This window comes from Clupea harengus, chromosome 15 (genome assembly GCF_900700415.2).
Source record: "Clupea harengus chromosome 15, Ch_v2.0.2, whole genome shotgun sequence".
NCBI lineage: Eukaryota > Metazoa > Chordata > Actinopteri > Clupeiformes > Clupeidae > Clupea > Clupea harengus.
The window spans coordinates 1338312-1357643 of NC_045166.1; the positions used below are offsets into that span (position 1 = coordinate 1338312).

The 19332-nt window shown below is 44.2% G+C and overlaps 3 protein-coding genes across 3 annotated transcripts in view; 1 reads left to right on the forward strand and 2 right to left on the reverse strand.

Annotated features, from left to right (window-relative positions):
- cfap61 (cilia and flagella associated protein 61) overlaps positions 1-11219 on the reverse strand; it is a 27774-nt gene extending 16555 nt beyond the window's left edge. Inside the window, exons 1-15 of the mRNA XM_031581482.2 lie at positions 11038-11219; positions 10711-10859; positions 10381-10531; positions 9993-10069; positions 9562-9629; positions 9122-9251; positions 8679-8811; positions 7411-7614; positions 6942-7021; positions 6259-6298; positions 5896-6035; positions 5530-5656; positions 4824-4901; positions 4433-4639; positions 2234-2362 (exon numbers count right to left, since the gene is read on the reverse strand). Coding sequence (XP_031437342.1) covers positions 2234-2362; positions 4433-4639; positions 4824-4901; positions 5530-5656; positions 5896-6035; positions 6259-6298; positions 6942-7021; positions 7411-7614; positions 8679-8811; positions 9122-9251; positions 9562-9629; positions 9993-10069; positions 10381-10531; positions 10711-10853 — 1707 coding nt within the window. The 5' untranslated portion in view covers positions 10854-10859; positions 11038-11219. The remainder of the gene's footprint in view (positions 1-2233; positions 2363-4432; positions 4640-4823; positions 4902-5529; positions 5657-5895; positions 6036-6258; positions 6299-6941; positions 7022-7410; positions 7615-8678; positions 8812-9121; positions 9252-9561; positions 9630-9992; positions 10070-10380; positions 10532-10710; positions 10860-11037) is intronic.
- A 24-nt stretch (positions 11220-11243) lies between these two features.
- Positions 11244-16303, forward strand: crnkl1 (crooked neck pre-mRNA splicing factor 1). The gene is made up of 14 exons (XM_012823936.3): positions 11244-11434; positions 11896-12048; positions 12146-12237; positions 12320-12478; positions 12586-12752; positions 12987-13165; positions 13256-13426; positions 13622-13813; positions 14119-14178; positions 14277-14357; positions 14440-14679; positions 14816-14917; positions 15146-15394; positions 15641-16303. Exons 1-14 carry the CDS (start codon positions 11387-11389, stop codon positions 16184-16186), a joined length of 2439 nt encoding a protein of 812 aa, XP_012679390.2. The 5' UTR covers positions 11244-11386; the 3' UTR covers positions 16187-16303.
- naa20 (N-alpha-acetyltransferase 20, NatB catalytic subunit) lies at positions 16301-18249 on the reverse strand. Its single transcript, XM_012823935.3, has 6 exons — positions 18114-18249; positions 17748-17772; positions 17508-17598; positions 17060-17195; positions 16823-16968; positions 16301-16665 (listed from the first exon to the last, which is right to left on the reverse strand). Exons 1-6 carry the CDS (start codon positions 18233-18235, stop codon positions 16580-16582), a joined length of 606 nt encoding a protein of 201 aa, XP_012679389.2. The 5' UTR covers positions 18236-18249; the 3' UTR covers positions 16301-16579.
- Positions 18250-19332: the final 1083 nt, after the last annotated feature.

The window sequence follows — 19332 nt, forward strand, 5'->3', positions numbered from 1 at the left end:
GGCCCAGGCACCTGGAGGCAGACCTGGCCCCTGTAATCAGCTCATAATGTTCCCCCAGGCAGAGCTGCCCCGCTCAGCGCACCTCCGCCCTCTCCACGTGCTCCTCTCAGGGGGAGGGCATCTTTGTTTAATCCAATACGAGAGCTCTATTCATATCATGTTTCGTCCTCACAAACATCAGCGACATGAAGTGGCCGACGCTGACAAGATCTAATGAGGTGCATACTACACTCCTCACCACAATCACTCAAACCGCTCGAACATGCTAGCCAGGGTTAGTGAAAGCATGTGGTCAACTATTCAAATGCAAAAACTCCTATTACACTTAGTCCCTCTTTGGATAGATGTCCATGTATGTTCACCGGTCTTGCTTTGGAGCATAAATGCACAAGGAACAATTCTAGTGACTTGATTAGCATAGCTTTTGTTATCCACACATCATAATGAACTGCGTCAGGTTATTAATATGAGGATATCTGGATGCTACAGCGCACGAAGATGGAGAGCACAGCTCTGGGCCGGCTGGTGTAGCCTTGTGACTGGGTGGCAGTGGAGACGCATAACCTTTCCAGGGCCATAATGGTCCTGAGCCTGACTAGGGCGGCCTGCGGTAACACGATCCACTGTTGACAGAGGGAACAGGTGCTTTAAACATGATTACTGCATCCATGCCTGACACGGGGCTTAGAGGGGTCATGGTGGAAAGAAAGAGAGAGGAAGAGAGGGAAAGAGAAAGAGAGAGGAGGGAGGGAGAGAGGGGAAAACAAAGACACCAGACGTTCTCTTATCTGCACGGCAACCTGGAAACCTGCGGTTGCCGCGATACTGAGTGGAGCTTGGAAATGGGTGCTGCTGAGTGAAAGAGAATATGCACAGGTGTACCTGCTGCCAGGTTAATGCACAGAGCTGGAGTGATCCACGCACAGAGAGACCCATAAACACATTCACACTCACACACACAGCATTCATTCACACAAACACACACACACACACACATAAAGACACACACATACATATACACATGATCAGTACCACCTGAAAGCCCAACACCTGTTATGCCACCGTGCCCAAACACCACACTATCCCGAACACACAGCATATGCAAAGAAGCTTTCCCCATGGATGCCCCCGCTCCAGAGTAATGTGGGCACACTGTGATTAATGTGATGACACAGCGTGGCAACAAACAGCACCTCTCTCTCTCTCTCGCCCATCAGCCCGGGCCCATTAGCCGTGTTTGTTCCCCAGACTCACATGTCAGCACATGCTTGTGCCGGGTGCAGTCAGCTCAGAGTTAGGACACATGGTGGGGGACACGCGAGGACAGACGGATGGACGGGGGACGGACGGACGGACGGACGGATGGATGGGGGAGAGGGTGGAGGGGGAGCGGTGGGGGACAGGTGAACAGGTGTCGCTGTGGCAGGATGCTGGCCAGTGCCGTTAGCGGTTGCTGGCTGAGCAGCGGTGTCTGTTTTACCTGTCAAACAGCAGCGGTAAACATTTTTTCCCCTGCCATCTGTGCCCGGCGCCATCTGCCACACAAACACAGGCTGCTAAATAACCTGGGGGCTTGTCTGGGGGGGGTCATAAACAAGCTCCGACCCTCGCGTTCAATCCGCTTCATTTAAAGGTGTTGTTCTGACACGTTGAAACATGTGGTGATGTGGGGCTGGTCTGGAGACATGGGTGCTTAATTATTAAATGGAAAGGGCGGAACATCGAATGAATTATTTAAAAAAAAAAAAAAAAGAAAGGAAAAAAAAGCTCACACACTTAGGGGTGAGCAGTTTGGGTCATGATATTCAACTACAAAACAGTGCCACCTTGTGGAAAAGCTGTAACATCATACACTGACAGACTCCTCTCAGCTCAGTGTCAAAACTATTTTCCATAATTTTCCCCACAAAATATCACAATATCATTTTCCATATTTAAGTATATAGCCTACCATCTTCTCTTCACTGTTTACCACGGATCTACCCAACATGGCCATGTTGTGCCCGGCAGTTCATCTCACCGTGGGTGATCTCCGAGGCTCCTCCATGTGCTACCCATCCAAACCACTTATGTCTCCACTCTTCCATTCCTCCCTCCTCACTCTGTCTCTCACAGTCTGCAGCACCCTGTTCCTCTCCTCCTCCTCCTTCCTCGCCCATCTCCCCTGTCTGCCGTATGTCTGCACAGCATTGCTGGCAGTGCCCGCTCCCCTCCGCCATGACTGCTTTCTCACCTGCTCATTGGTGATCAGCTGCGATGGCGCGTTCATGCCAAGCTCCTCCAGAGGGAAGATGATCTGCCGGCGCGGGCGGACGGGCACCATGTAGTTCAGCGCCGCGGTGAGGTAGTGGGCACAGGATTTCTAGAAGGTACGGGGAGAGAGGGCAGATAAAGAGACACTAACAAAGTATTTTGTGTATTTGAACTTGTTAACAACTGCCAAGACACTTTTGTCCACAGTTAATGTACGGTGCATGGTTGTGGATGCGCTCTATTTGGTCAGCCACTGTAGAAGACCATTTAGGGCGCATTCTTACACTCCTATTGGTGAAGTGACTAACAGAAGCATGATAATGATGTCAGATAATGTTTCATAATGGTGCCACGCAGGGCAAAGAAGTCTGTAACAAGGTTTACAGTGCAAAATATCTCAATGCTAACCAGGGTTAGCAAAGTGTGATCTCTCGAGGCTATGCCCGCTCTGCAGACACTGAACTGGCATCTCTGTCTCTCTCTCTTTATCGCTTCCGCTCTCTCCCGTTCCCTCGAATTCCCACTCCCTCTTCCAGTCTGTTAGTTTTCCATTATTCTATTTACACCTTATCATCTTTCAATCTGGCACATATTTGTACAAGGTAATTAGCAGATGAAGCGAGGAAGCCTCAATGCTGAGAGAGAGTGGCGTCTCATGGCATCACAGCCAAGCGGGCCTCCCAAACCCAGCAGCACCTGCTACCTCCCCAATACACAGAGAGAGAGAGAGAGAGAGAGAGAGAGAGAGAGAGAGAGAGAGAGAGAGAGAGAGAGAGTGAGAGAGAGAGAGAGAGAGAGAGAGAGAGTGTGAAATCCCCACACGGTGGGAGAGGTGTTACTGAGTGGGCACTGAGAAAGAGAGGGATAGGAGGAAGAGAGAGAGCGAGAGAGAGAGAGAGAGAGAGCTTTCTTGTGTGTCGGAAGGAGAGAGAGAGAGAGAGATAATGAGGTGTGGATGGAATTCTACCAACTGAGCGAAGAGAGGGAGAGAGGAGAGAGAGAGAAAGGGAAATGAAAGAGAACGAGAGAGGCAGAGAGTAAAGTGATTGTATGTGTGTGTGAGAGAGGTAGAGAGAAAGAGAGAGGCAGAGAGTAAAGTGATTGTATGTGTGTGTGAGAGAGGTAGAGAGAAAGAGAGAGGCAGAGAGTAAAGTGATTGTATGTGTGTGTGAGAGAGACGTAGAGAGAAAGAGAGAGGCAGAGAGTAAAGTGATTGTATGTGTGTGTGAGAGAGGTAGAGAGAGGCAGAGAGTAAAGTGATTGTATGTGTGTGTGAGAGAGGTAAAGAGAAAGAGAGAGGCAGAGAGTAAAGTGATTGTATGTGTGTGTGAGAGAGGTAGAGAGAGGCAGAGAGTAAAGTGATTGTATGTGTGTGTGAGAGAGACGTAGAGAGAAAGAGAGAGGCAGAGAGTAAAGTGATTGTATGTGTGTGTGAGAGAGACGTAGAGAGAAAGAGAGAGGCAGAGAGTAAAGTGATTGTATGTGTGTGTGAGAGAGAAAGAGAGAGGCAGAGAGTAAAGTGATTGTATGTGTGTGTGAGAGAGGTAGAGAGAGGCAGAGAGTAAAGTGATTGTATGTGTGTGTGAGAGAGGTAGAGAGAGGCAGAGAGTAAAGTGATTGTATGTGTGTGTGAGAGAGGTAGAGAGAAAGAGAGAGGCAGAGAGTAAAGTGATTGTATGTGTGTGTGAGAGAAAGAGAGAGGCAGAGAGTAAAGTGATTGTATGTGTGTGTGAGAGAGGTAAAGAGAAAGAGAGAGGCAGAGAGTAAAGTGATTGTATGTGTGTGTGAGAGAGAGAGAGATGTAGAGAGTAAAGTGATTGTATGTGTGTGTGAGAGAGAGAGAGATGTAGAGAGTAAAGTGATTGTATGTGTGTGTGAGAGGTAAAGAGAAAGAGAGAGGCAGAGAGTAAAGTGATTGTATGTGTGTGTGAGAGAGGTAGAGAGAGGCAGAGAGTAAAGTGATTGTATGTGTGTGTGAGAGAGAGAGAGAGGCAGAGAGAGAAAGAAAAAGGAATGGGAGTCTAAGCCATATGCAGCTGCAGTGCATTCTTTCCTGAGATGTTGTTACCATTGTTGTTGTTGTTGTTGTTGTTGCACAATCAATTCAGCCACTGTGAATGAGCAAGCGAGCAGGAGCATTGTAGAGCGAGAGGGACAGAGAGATGTATGTTCTGCTGACCTCCTGCTTGTGGAGTGGAGGGTAGATGGGGTAGTAGAGGCAGGTCTTGTGGGTGAGGCGCAGCGCCTCCTTGAGGAAGTGCTTGGCGTGGTGCTGGAAGGTGGGGTTGAGAGCCAAGTGGCACAGCTGGCCGTGCTCCTCCTGCCTGTGATAGCTGAAGTAGACGAAGTTCTCAATGTTGTAGTTCGCTCTGATGTACTCTATGTCCTACCAGAGATGTCAGGCAGACGCAGAGATGAAGTCAGAGAGAGAGGGGTGGAGAAAGAGAGAGAGAGAGAGATAGAGGGAGAGAGAGAGAGAGATAGAGGGAGAGAGAGAGGGTTGAACAAAGTGGTAATTACCTCAATTTCTTTTGTTGTCAAATGTGAAAAATGTTCCAAGTGGCATTCACCTGTTCATTTCTGATGATCATTACTCCAACAATTTGCCTCTGAACCACAGCTACACATGCTTGCAAAGGGGTTCCATCCTAAAAGAGATGGTGGGAGAGGGGGAGAGAGACAGAGAAACAGAGAGAGAGAGAGAGAGAGAGAGAGAGAGAGACACAGAGAAACAGAGAGAGAGAGAGAGAGAGAGAGAGAGAGAGAGAGAGCTCTGTTATCACACCATCTCGCCTAGAAACAACCACGGCACATGCAGTCCAAGGGATTACATGCACAAATGGCCCCAGATTCAGACAAAATACCATCTTCTCTCCCCTGAAGCGTGATGTTGGAACCACTGCGGGCTGACAGCTGGTACCCTGATCCATGCACAAAGCCCAGTTTCATTAAAAAAGAGAAGCGTTGTCAACCATTCTCTCCAAGTCTGGGCGCAAGCAGTCCAAACTGTTCATTCACTTCCTTCCCCCAACCCCAGCTCTTGGTCTTTCAGCTAAGTGAATAAATTGAGATTCATGGATTGTCAATGCTGAGCTATGTTATGAGTGTGCTGAAGCATGCAATGGATCTGACAAACTGTTGGATTTGAAATTAACTAAACTAAATTGAGATTCATTGTTGAGACTCAGGGTTGACGCTCAGCAGTGTTGTGGGGTTGGACTGCTTTGTGTGCGTGTGCTGGCTGATGCTTGTGAGTTGGAGCTGGGTTAAACAGACCGGGTCTTGACGGGCCTTGAAGAAGAAGTCCAGGTCCTTCAGGAGGGACTCGTGCAGACTGAGCTGCTTTACCAGGTCTTGGACAGCAGGCATGTCGGTGGACACAGCCACTCTCACGTCAAACGTCCTGCAGGGAGGAGAGAGAACACAGGTGAGGGTCTCTGGCTCACAGATGTAAAAGGACCTTTTTTTATGAAAACGTGTGTTGCAGGTCAATCTGACGTGAAGATCTGACAGGGGAAGGCATTCTAGTAACCACAAAAGGTGATCACATAGTCGAAATGTGACACTAAAAAAAACCACCAATGTATATGTATATTATGAAATCAAAAATAAAATATCTATATGTAGAGGGCAGTCTGTTACTTGAGCAGGCCGGCCCTGTGGAAGATGTACAGCTCCTGGGGCAGGCTGCTGGTGTGGTGAGGGACCACACGCAAGAAGGACTGCAGCAGCGGGAACTCTGGGGCCAGCTTGGGCACCGAGATGATGCAGAAGTCCCTCGTCTGCTCAGACACAACACAACACAACACCCATGCTTCAAATCACAGCTCCAGCTTTACTCAACAATACCCTGCCAAAAGGTCCACAGAATACCAGAAAACTGTAAAACTATAGGTAGTAGGTTATTTTGTCTGTGTCAATTCATAGTAGACATATGTGTCAATTCACAGTAGGGACATTTGCCATCATTCTTGCTAATGGATATACCATCAATTACCTACTTACAGGGAATTGTTTGAAGACATAAGGCAGGAAGTCTACAGACCTATAAAAGAGAGAAAATGGTAGACAATTAATTCAGGACAAAGAGGGGCGGGGGAGAGACATCTTTGACCAGGCCTCACCAGCTTGACTCCCAGCCATGGCGTGAGACTCTCAACATTGCCTAACCGGGCCAACTAATCTGTCTGAGCAGTTCCCCAACTTTCTCCCCGTTCCATCGCCTGTCACTTTAAGAATTCCTCTCATTAATTACAAGCTCACTCAACATGGGGGTGGTGGGGGCGGGGGGGTATGGGGGGGTATGGGAAGGCAAGGCTGGACTCCATATTCCAGAACAGCTGGGCAGTAAGGTGGGCGGGAGGAGGGGTCTCAGCAGGAGCTCTCTCCAAAATCAGCACCCCTTCATTCTAATGTGCCATAGAAGTGAGAACCACTGGAAGCTGGCCAAGGCAAGGGGGGGGGGAGACAAAAAAAAAGTAGGCCTCCTTCCATGGCTCACTCGTATGGAAAAGGCAACTCCCCGTGTTTCATTAGCCGGTATTGATGTCAGCAGGCCTGCGTTGGCTTCTCCCGCTCTCTGTAGCTCCTGTTAGGCTGGTTGTTAGAGCCATGCAAGGTTTATTGTCTGGCAGTGCCTGCTGGGCTGGCAGGCACGGGCCTGGACACATCTCCTCCCCAGAGCTTACCTCATCTCAAATCTTTTGTCGATGACAAAGAGCTGGACGCGGAATGCATTCGGAGGATCCAACTCGAGCTCTGCCCCTGCCTGAGAGAATTGAGAATGTATTAGACTGAGAACTATTTCCCTATTTTGCAACATTTTATAAAATACAATATGTAACATAGTCACTACTTCAGATTTAAGAAGACCTGCACGCTTTTTTCTTTGTCTTTTCATGACATTTTGAGTCAGACCAGGGCTGAGGTATGGAATTCATACCATGTCGGTGAAGCGTAGACAAGGCTAGCTCTACTTTACCACATCTAAAACAGCCTAATTCACCTCAGATTGCTCTTCAATGCTGGGCTGATTAGAGAGCTCCCCATGACAAGTACTGGCCTGCTAGTTGCATGTTTAGAAAATGGTTGTTAAATATCTGTTCATATCTATCATAAATTGCTACTGCGGACACAGTTATCATCTTATTGTTGTACCTCCTTGTTTGTCTTTTGTGCTCCAGTGACGTCCTTTGAGGGGGTGGACAATGGGGGGTCAGACTGCGGAAGGGGTTCAGCTGTGGGGATCTCTGCCTTTGTCTTGCGCAGCCCATTGAAGGGTCCAAGTTCAAAGCATTGGTTGAGCATGGTTATATTTATGTCCCCACTCACACTGATAAATCCAACCGCAGTTCCATCACTCTGAATGAATAAATACACAGACAGAAACACATGTATAAACAGACAGACAAACAGATGCCCCCCCCCGCCCCCAACACACATACCCCCCCCACACACACATACAAAAATATATATGGACATAACAAAATACTTTACTAACCTCTACTTTCTTGAGGAAATCTCATTAAACAAGTAAATGAAATACAACAGTTTCAATATTATTCATAACACATGGCAGCACATGCAATGTTTTGATGTCAAATTGTTTTGATGTTATACTACTTTATCCCATATAGAGCCAAAGCCTCCTTGCACACCATAATGATATCACCAGAGGAAGTGCAAATGATAAAAAGACAAATCCCATTTCTGGAATCATTTACAACATTCACTGGAGACAGAAAAAGAACTTTGGATAATTTATAATTCTCCTGGGCCATGTAATGCTTGTTTGTCCTGTGTGAGGAAAATACAGGCACAGACGCCCCAAAAAATGCTACAGATGTCTGGACACAATATGTTCAGTGTGAGCATGTCTTGGCTGAGCATTAGCTCTCATCTACCATATGCTGTCGTGAACACATGTCAGCTTGAACTACAGGGAGGGAGGGAGGGGGAAGGGGGAAGGGGGAAAGGGAGGGGGCAAAGCTGTCATCACTTCACTCCTGGGGGAATGCGCCCCACCAACATTTCTATGAAATCCACACAAGCATCTGTGGTCTTTTGGTGGTCAGCTATCACCATAACACAGGCCTGAAGTCCACAAAAAAAAATCCTTTTCTGAACTGTGCTGCTTGAATATCCTCCATACTCTCTCACTAGCGCCATTTCTATCAGTTGTGGTAGAAAAGCACTGGCTGTCGTCTTTAACGCTACTCAACATGTTTATGTAAACCACTCCGCGTTTGCATAGGCGTATCAAAGGTGCTACATAAACAAAACTGCCTTGATTTGTCATACGAAGAGCACAGTGTAGAACTCCAACAAGTAACAGCTTATACGCCCTCCCTATCCATGGCTGTGGAGACACTGGGATTAGTAAGAGTTTGGATGGAAAAGAATCCTGGTGGGTCTACATGGCTCACCTCACAGACAGCTGCCTGGTTCTCCTCATCCTGAGCCTCGATGAGTTCAGCCAGGAAGTAGCTGCCGTAGGTGCTGGAGAGAGCCTTCGTCTGCTCCGTGAATATTTGGATGAGGTCATCGTGATCCTCCACCCTGCAAAGACAGACATGCAGTACTGACAACTGGCATTATAAGATCAGGCACTCACCTCCATTTCTCCCTACCGACAACAATCCTAGTGTTTGTTTATTTTAGACCAAATTGATTTTGGCCCTTACACTTACATAAGACATATCAATCATCAACAATATATTCATATGATTTACTGCAGTTGCTTGCACTGAGAGAAAAAGATTACAGACAAATGGCATTACGTTTGTAGAAATAGAACGAATTTGTCACTACACACAGACAAACTTATAAAAGCTAGCTTCATTGTGTAAAGTTGACTGTTCAGGTTGACCTTGCTCTGCGGACGTGGAGCTGAGGACAGGAGTGGTGTCTGTGGCATACAAAAGCAGAGCCGGGGAACTCTGTTTGTTTCACAGGCTTCAGTGGCTCGAAGATTTCCACCAGTGCTGGCTCTAAGTTACCTATTAAACCCAGGCAACAGGCGATTGTGTCAGTTTATTGTAAAACAACAGTTTAGATTTAAAATGAAGCATTTAAAACAAATAAATAAACTAAACCTTGTCAAAAGAATAGTTTCAATAAATTAATTTAGATTTAGATGTACAGCATCTTTGTCCATGCAGAAAAACTCTAGCTTGGTAGATCTTACAAAATGTAAAGAGCACAAAGCCCTTCCTTATGTTTAAAGCATACAGTATGTAGTTAAGGGGGTTCAAAGGCATACAGGCCTAAGCCCAGTTCAGAGGTTTAAAATAGCTCTTTGTTTCTTACCAATACGGACTTTGTTTTGTACAACCAGGAGGATGTATTGAAGCTCTGTGATGGCATTAAAGACAGTCCTGCAAGCCACATTGATTCAAACATTATGGACTGCCAACCACACATTTTCCACCTAAGTAACCCACAATCTACGTAGAGAAAGCACGCAACGATGTGAAATCTAATTTTGGAGAATCTGAAATTTGGTTTCAGGACACAGAATTGAATAGTGCAACCGCAGCTCTATGACTGAAATGAAATTTATGCAGCCAAAGACAACATTCAACACAGTGTAATCAAATGAAAACAGAACTGGCAATCTCGTTTGAGCAGACGACATCAATCTGTGTAGGTTCTTCTCCTGAAGGGCATTAAACATTTTTTCCAATAGAGAACAAAAACACATTCCAGGATGAGAATAAGTCATGGCTGTATCTTATTACCTGACAATCTCTTTAGCACTGCCAGATGAGAAGTTGGATTGCGCAACAAAGAGGTGCAGAAACAGTGTGTTCATGGGCTAAAAAAAGATTTAAAACATGAATGGTAACATAATGATAACAATAAGAATATAGCCAATGACAATAAGACCAACAATGTCAACATAACAATGAACAGAATATAGTCTATTCATAGCCCACCATGGGAACTGAACCAACCACAAATGGTTTTGTACTGTGATTTTTCTCTCTATATTGATCCAACTATTGCAGCCTCACAACAAGACTAGCAAATAGATAAATACTGTGATATCAATGGCAACAATAACAAGATGTTATGGAAACAAAAACGTCACATCATGTAAAATAGGTAGACAACTGCATAGCCTACTGTGCATTTTTCAATATTGTAGTGCTGGTGCAGAAATGACTCCCATTCAGCCTGATCCACTAAGTCTCCCATAGGGTAGTCCAGAAAGGCAGCATGCGCAAGAACTTCATTCTTGTTTGTGGTTACGGTTACTGCCAAGTTTGCCTTTTCTCTAAAGACAAATAATAAAGATAAATGACAACACAAAACAAAGAAAACTAGGAGAAAAGCATTTCGTTGACACCCTGACAATACGGCCCATCTATCTGTGAATGTGACAATTCAGTCGTAACATGTGGACTATTTATTCGGTTATGTTTGTTGTCACCAAAATATTGGAAAAGTACTCACAGCAGATATATAACATTGACATTTCCAAAAACAGCAGTAGTTGCAGGACTGATAAGATTGTTGATTTCCTGAGCATCTGCATACTCTGTTCTTCTCACAGTTACAGATTCAACGTCACCACCCACTGATGTAACGGTCGTCATTTTGTGCTTTTGAAAAAGAAAAAGAAAGATAGTCAAGTTTAACAGTGTTTGGATGTCAAACTTAAGGGAAGCATGATTACTTGCACACTAATAAGGTAACGTTAAGTACTAGAAGAGGGCAGGCAATCAGAAATAATTTCCCCAACACTAGTTGCAAATGCAAGTAATCAAAACCTTGCTTTACCTGTACAACAGACGTGTTCAATTGTGAAAATCTGAAGTGCAGTGACCTTTTTTCCACGATGTGTGGAAAAAAGAAATGTGTCCAACAGAGTGTATTGTAGCATTTAAAAGCTAAGAGCTAATTGTCGCATGTTGGCTATTCTTGAGTTACCATGGTAACTTGACGCTGAAAGACGTAATTGGCGGTAGGTCAAAGTTTAAGATTTACGTGCAACGTCATACGCACGCCAAAGTCTAATGGCGGAAAACTCACACATTGGATACATGAGCTAAAATTTTGTTTTAGAAACACGTAATTAATCGGTTATTTGTTTATATTCTGTACTGCTATTCTGTAACAAAAAACTAAAATGGCGTCCACCGCCGCAGGAAAACAGAGAATACCTAAAGTTGCAAAGGTACGTGGTTTTGTTAGCCAGTTACGATTAGCTAGCTATCGCTAGCAACGTTAACATTACGTGTATTTCGGGCAAAGCTAACATTAGCCTATCTATCTACAGATGTAAAATTCTAATGTAAAATAAATGTTTTAAGCATGATGCAGTGTTTTATGCATGAATGCATGAAGATTACTTTGTATATGCTGGTGTCGAGAATCACTTGTTTGTATGGCTAACGTAAACTAGTTAACAGACTAGCTAGTAAGTTTCGTCTATGTCCGTGTTTAATGTAGAGACATTTCCAAGATACATAACTTAGTTCTACTAGATGGACTAACGTTATTAACGGTCTACGAACTAGAGTAACGTTAGGACGCTACCAAACCACCAGTCATACCAACCAGAACTATTTCTCCATTGTTATTTAGAAAAGTGCCAAACATTAGCTAAGTTCTTTGGTTTCCCCTGTCTGTTATAAGGTTAAAAACAAAGCCCCGGCTGAGGTGCAAATCACAGCTGAGCAGCTGTTGAGAGAGGCGAAGGAGAGAGAACTTGAACTTCTGCCACCGCCACCAAAGCAAAAGATCACTGATGAAGAAGAGTTAAATGATTACAAGTTAAAAAAGCGGAAGGTAAGTCAACGGAAAAACTAACTGTTCACCTAATATTTTTATGATAAATGTCTTGCACGTCACTTGCATCTCTTACACCTTTCATCTCCTGTCAAAGGGGTTCGAGGACAACATCAGAAAAAACCGAACTGTCATTAGCAACTGGATAAAATACGCACAATGGGAGGAGAGTTTAAAAGAAGTCCAAAGGTAAAGTTGTAGGGCTGATGAAACCACCTTGGGCACTCTCTTTTTTTAATGTGTTTCTAAAGATGGTTTTGATTGGTTTCAGGGCTCGGTCCATCTACGAGCGTGCTTTGGATGTAGATCACCGAAACATCACCCTTTGGCTGAAATATGCCGAGATGGAGATGAAGAATCGCCAGGTGAACCATTCCCGCAACATCTGGGACAGAGCCATCACCATACTGCCTCGTGTCAACGCGTTCTGGTGAGGGCCTCCTGCTGTCACTTTTCAATGACCTACATTGACAGAGTATGTATTTCAAAGGAAGTTGATCACAGCATACTTGAGCATTTTGTTTTTGTCTTGAACAGGTACAAGTACACATATATGGAGGAATTGCTGGGGAACGTTGCTGGCTGCCGGCAGGTGTTTGAAAGGTGGATGGAGTGGGAACCAGAGGAGCAGGCGTGGCATTCCTACATCAACTTTGAACTGCGATATAAGGAAGTGAATAAGGCCCGTCTCATCTACGAGAACTATATCCTTTTGAAAGTGCATTATGAGTGTATTCTATATAAAGGCTGGCTTTGCCATGAAAACAGATATGATGTGAAATTTGTCTGCAACCACAATGTGGCATAGAGCTGGTTCAAACATCAGAGGTACCCTATAAGTGGTTTGCCTTTGCTGAAAGCATTGTTCAGCAGAATGTGTACCGTTAAGGTTCTAGCACTTTATCCAATTTGTTTTGAATTCCTTAACTCCAGTGCACTTGTTATTGTACATCCAGTGATCAAGAACTGGATCAAGTATGCACACTTTGAGGAAAAGCACGGCTACATTGCTCACGGGAGGAAGGTGTTTGAGAGAGCTGTAGAGTTCTTCGGGGAGGTGCAAGTTGATGAATATCTGTATGTGGCCTTTGCAAGATTTGAGGAGAAGCAAAAGGAGGTAATGCATCACAAAACACAAAATCTTCTGCATAATCTCTTCAGTAAGCGTTCTCCCACAACTCACTGGTTTGTCTTTTTTTTACTGTAGTTTGAAAGAGTCAGAGTCATTTACAAGTATGCCTTGGACCGGATCCCTAAGCAGCAAGCTCAGGAGCTCTTTAAGAATTACACCATGTTTGAGAAGAAGTTTGGTGACCGGAGAGGAATCGAGGATGTCATTGTCAGCAAAAGAAGGTTCCAATATGAGGAGGAAGTCAAGGTAACATCCATTGTCCTGTACGGCAAAAAAAGTTTTAATTTAGCAGCACTTAAACTCAGCTCTTCATCTCATCCTTCGAGTGTCTTGTACAGTCAAATAAGGATTTAGAGCCTCTTTTGACTACAAAGTGCTTTTGATGGGTGTTTAAGTGGAATAGTGTTTGAGAATATTCATTGAAATGCTTCGTTTGTTTAGGCGAATCCCCACAATTACGATGCCTGGTTTGACTACCTGCGTCTGGTGGAAAGCGATGCCGACCCCGACACTGTTCGGGACGTGTATGAGCGAGCCATTGCCAACACCCCACCAATCCAGGAGAAGCGTCACTGGCGCCGTTACATTTATCTGTGGATCAACTACGCCCTCTACGAGGAGTTGGAGGTCAAGGTAAGGCAGTCCATTTGTCTTCTCCTCCCCTCAGTATGTACCAGGTGACTTACCATGAGCTTTACTTTGAAGACTCCCCTCACATGTCTGAAAGGTTGCAGTGAATGGAACTGCATTGAATTATACGGAGGCAGACGTGTTCTGTTACCATACCAACACATGTGGGTTGTTGCAGGGGTTTTGTAAATGTAATGAAATTGATTTTTTTACCAAGTAGTTGACAGTGTTCATATCACAACAATGGACACTGAAGCATTGTTCAGGGTTATGACTACTTGCTGAAGATCTTGTGATGATTTTCATAGGACCCTGAAAGAACAAGACAGGTGTACCAAGCATGCCTGGATCTCATCCCACACAAAAAGGTATTATCCCCTGACATGACCTAGAACATTTCACAAATGATTTTGTGTTCCACCGACACTGGTAAATGTAACATTGTAATGAATGTGCCCCGTTCCAGTTCACCTTTGCCAAGATGTGGCTGCTCTACGCTCAGTTTGAGATTCGTCAGAAACATCTTCAGGGTGCCCGGCGAGGCCTGGTAAGCTGTTCCCCCACATTATTGTTACTCCCCATTGTGTCGTGCCCATTCATTCTGAAGTGTTACTGTTTTCTGTTTTCAGGGTTCTGCCATTGGTAAGTGCCCCAAGAACAAGCTGTTCAAGGGCTACATCGAACTCGAGTTGCAGCTCAGAGAGTTCGACAGATGCAGGAAATTGTATGAGAAGTACCTGGAGTACAGCCCAGAGAACTGCACCACCTGGATCAAGTTTGCAGAGCTGGAGACTATTTTAGGAGACGTTGAGCGAGCACGAGGCATTTTTGAGCTGGCTATTGGGCAACCCCGTCTGGACATGCCTGAGGTAAGGCTATCAATATGTGCGATTGCTTCTTGGTCGCTGTTTTCACTCTGCTCTGAAACAAGAGAATCACTATGACTTTTCAGTCATTTCTGACACGTCAGTAATATGCATGTTATGCATTTGTGTTATTTCTAAGGTGTTGTGGAAGTCGTACATTGATTTTGAAATCGAGCAAGAAGAATACGACCACACAAGAGGACTCTACCAAAGGCTGCTGCAGCGTACTCAACATGTCAAGGTCTGTATTGTTTCACTTCATGTACAAAGTCTACTGGCCTTGAGTTTCTACAAGCAGCCTTTGACATCTGAATCATGTTCATTCTAAAGATATATTCTCTAATGTTCACACAGTCTGTATAATATCACGGCCTGGACAGACGTAGGATACAGATCATCTCCATCCCCACTCCATGACCACAGGTGTCACTTGAACTATATGCTCTGAAATCTCCCCGCTTGTCTCCAGGTCTGGATCAGCTATGGCCAGTTTGAGCTGTCCATCAACAGCAGTGATCGGCTGCAGAAGTGCAGGGAGATCTACGAGGAGGCCAACAAGGGCCTGCGCAGCTGCGAGGAGAAGGAGGAGCGGCTGATGCTGCTGGAGTCCTGGAGGGACTTTGAGCATGAGTTCGGCTCCCTCACCACCAGGGACAGGGTGAGGAAGCTGCTGCCCGAGAAGGTGAAGAGGAGGAGGAAGCTGACAGCCGAGGATGGGGTAAGGACGGAGTTGGAGCGGGAATGTAAAATTAGTTCTTGTCATTATATGCGTCATTTCTGATAGTGTTGTGAAATGGCTCTTCAACGCAACTGTATAAGTTGCGGTTACACATAAAATCCAGTGTCACCCATCCCAATTTCATTCAGAAGTTTAGATGTAAAACACGTCACGTATGGGTGAATTATTGTCCCTTTGGGGATTTTGGAGGAAACTCATTCTTTGTTCTACCCTTACACTCACTAGTCGGACGCAGGCTGGGAGGAGTACTACGACTACATCTTCCCTGAAGACACAGCGAACCAGCCCAACCTCAAGCTTCTCGCCATGGCTAAAATGTGGAAAAAGAAGCAGGAAGATGAGGAGGAAGCGGAGGAGGGCGACGACGTCAACGACAAAGGTGATGATGATGAAAAAGATGATGATGATGAAGAAGAAAAAGATGATGAAGAAAAACAAGGACCGGAGGAGAGGGAGGGAGAAATGGAGACGGAACAAGAGAAGGAAAAAGAACAAGAAATGGAGACGGAACCAGAGAAGGAAAAAGATGATCGTCCCCTGGCCGGGCCCAGTGAGGTCCGGGAGTCACCTCCTGCAGGAGCCTCAGAAGAGAAGGTGTATGATGATCGAGATGATGACCAGGAAAGCAGCAGCAGCAGCAGCAGCAGCAGCAGCAGTAGTAGTAGTAGTGAGAGTGACAATGATGATGATGATGATGATAAAAATGATCAAGGGAAGGAGGAGAAAAAGAAGAAGAAGAAGAAGAAGAAATCAGATTCAGAAGACGACTAATTCTTCAGATAAGCCTTTTTGCTTCACCTAACATGGACTCTTGGGACCCTACATACTGCTGAGCAATGCATTCATTTCTATTATGTTTTTACAAGAAAATAAACAAATAAATAATAATGTGCATGAGTTCTCTTTATTTCAGATGCTTTCAAAACAGCCGCAGCAGTAGTATAGGAATCGTTTTAGGTGCCCTCTCTACGCTGATATTTGACTGGCCTTTTAGAGGCCATTGATTACTTGGGGAAACTAAAGGCTTAAATAGTGTTCACAGTGACTCTCAGGCATCTATAAAAATCAGCACAGTCATTCAATTCTTAAAGTAAAGGATTAACTAATAAAAACATTTCCCCCAATATGGGTTGATAGGATGCCTTAAAGAGTCACTGTCCTGTGCTATTCTATGTCTTCTGGTCTGACAGGATGTGGTAATGGAACGATTGACTTCTTCTCCGTGTCCCTCGATAGGGCTTTCCGCATATCTGCAAAGACAGACCAAGAAGATGTATACTGATAACCCCACAAGTTTGTTAGCAATTTAACATGGAACAATGTAGCAACATAAAATGAACTCATTCGGCAAGAAATGTGATTTGGTAATTATACCTTCTTAGCACAGCAGCACTTTAGAAAACTTACCATATGCATCCTCATCTGGCTCACCGTTGCTTGCGGAATAGTACTCTATAACTGTGCGATACACACTGTAACCTAATTGTTTGTACATGTTCACCGCCACTTGATTGGAGACGCGAACAAACAGGTCAACGAAGAAAGCCCCTTTCCTAGAACACCATGACAAAGGAGATTAGCCAATGGCAACTATCTCTCATGAATGATGTATACAATATTCCAGAACATCCGGTTAATGGATACCTCTCCGATATCTCCTCAAGCATCTCCATGAGTTTGGCTGCCAGGCCCAGCCGGCGGAACTCAGGGGCCACAGAGAGGGCCGTGACGTGCCCGTGCCACTCCTCCCTGGCAACCGAACCCTCAGCCTTTCCCATAACTTCATGAGAATAAAAGTTAATTGTCTAATGCTGCATATATATATATATCAAACATTATTGTAGACTGTTAATATATAATATTTTTAATAATAATATATTTCGCCCAACTCTTAACCATACATTTTTGTTTATTTAGTTCTTCCCTGTATTTTTCATCACTGCATTTTAGTAGATCAGCACAATTGGGTGTAAATAACAGGCTCAATGCAATATTTCTGCGTAATCTGATGTTCTTTTGTGACTGATATCAAAAACAATGAGCTTGAGTAAAGTGCTACAATCATGGGACATGAAAAGTGATTAATACTTACTGTAGCCCATCAGCTCACCACCGGGTGCCTCTGCAACAACGAAATACTCCGGCCAGTGAGCCAGGTACTGTAAATAGAATGGTATACCATACTGCAAGCAAATAGTTAAAGGAGAAATATACTGTTGATTGTAGTCTATAACACAGCAACATAATACATGCTAGAATGCTTGTGAAAACACTGCATTGGACTTTAAATTGAATCATATTTTTCCATTTCTGTAGAGTACGCGAAGGATACAGTTTCTGTCAGGGGATCCAAATTGCTTTAAAGGGGAAAAGAAACAGAATGAATGGAGCTATTTCAAGCACAGAGTAGTCTGGATGCAAATGCTAAGTCAGCTGTCTAGCTAACTAGGTATTGCCCACTGACTGCGATTTGAACCATCGGTATCTAGCTAACTTTGATCCATCGGTATCTAGCTAACGAACTAAATATTGTTGGTGCTACATCATTACTTACACGTTTTGAGAAAGGTACATTAGCTTAGCTAGCTACTTCACTACAGCTAACATTCGATGTAACCATCATTGTTGTGGCAAAGAAAATCTGAACAAACACCGTTGGTGCGAAAATATGACAAAAATCCGCACGTACTACACTTACATATTGTTAAATTTGAAAAGGTCGTCACAGGTAAATGCCCGTAATGTTGTCATTTTGGCGTGTGCTGGTTGCAGGCAGCAGGGTTTTGTCAGCCACCGTGAACTTTCAACTTTCAACTCCATACGTCAGAATCGTGGATTCATTTTTTTAAAGAGGGAACATAGCGCCATCTGCTCCAAAAAAGTAGTATGACAATTATTTCAAAGCAAGCTTTGGTCACAAAGTCAGTTTGCAGGTGTTTGGACCCTGATTCTAGATTCCCACAAAACTACAAAAAAAATCATTGGATCAAATGTACATAAATTAACCACAAAGTTATAACCACTGATATATAAATTGTACTGTATGCTTGTGTGCATGACACAAATGTGTCTGTAATAAACTTGTCATTTCCAGATTTGTATTCCCACTGGTAAATTCAGTCATTAAAGATCTTCATTGAAATGACCCCTTAGTTTAACATATCCTTCCATAGGCTTCATTTGATTTGTCTATTTTGAGTGAGAAAAACGCCTACCCTTGGGCAGGTATAGGTGGGGTCATATAAGTTGGTGTGAAAAGCATCCTAGCAAGTCTTTGGTTACACATTCACCAAACAACATAGGTGAGCGAAGCTGCAAATGGAGGGGCTTCAAGTACTTGGGCTCTTTGGATTTTTTATAAGTTTCAGTGGAGCACAGACCACTCCAAGGTTGGTTTTTAGGATTTATGATGGATTTCTGTTGGACTTAGAAAGAACATGTGTAGTTTTCAGAAGGGGTTGTATTAACATGGCAGTTACTCCTATCCCCTAGGTTTAACATTTAGTTAGACCATTATATAACTGCTTTCTTAGTAGCAAACTTTAAAGTTATTCCTTCTTGTTATGGTAAGCATTTAGATACACCATTGTATAACTGACCCAGTTGGAACTCTGTACTGTGCTAATCATTTTCGCAGCACTTTTTAAACTTCACTTTATTGCTATATAGATTTGATTCCATAGAAGTTTCTATAAATTACAAATGTATAATATTAATATTGTTTGTTTTTCGTACAGCAGCAGTGGTGGTCCATCTTACCTTATTTCAGCACCGAGGGTGCTGCGGCATGGCATCCCAACCTCTCTCTCTGTCACTATTCTGAGAGACTCACCTGTCCGTGTGGTCTCTGAGATCATCAATCTAAACACCAGTGTGTCCAGGACAGAGAGCATCATTCTTGGAGGTGAATGGTTTTG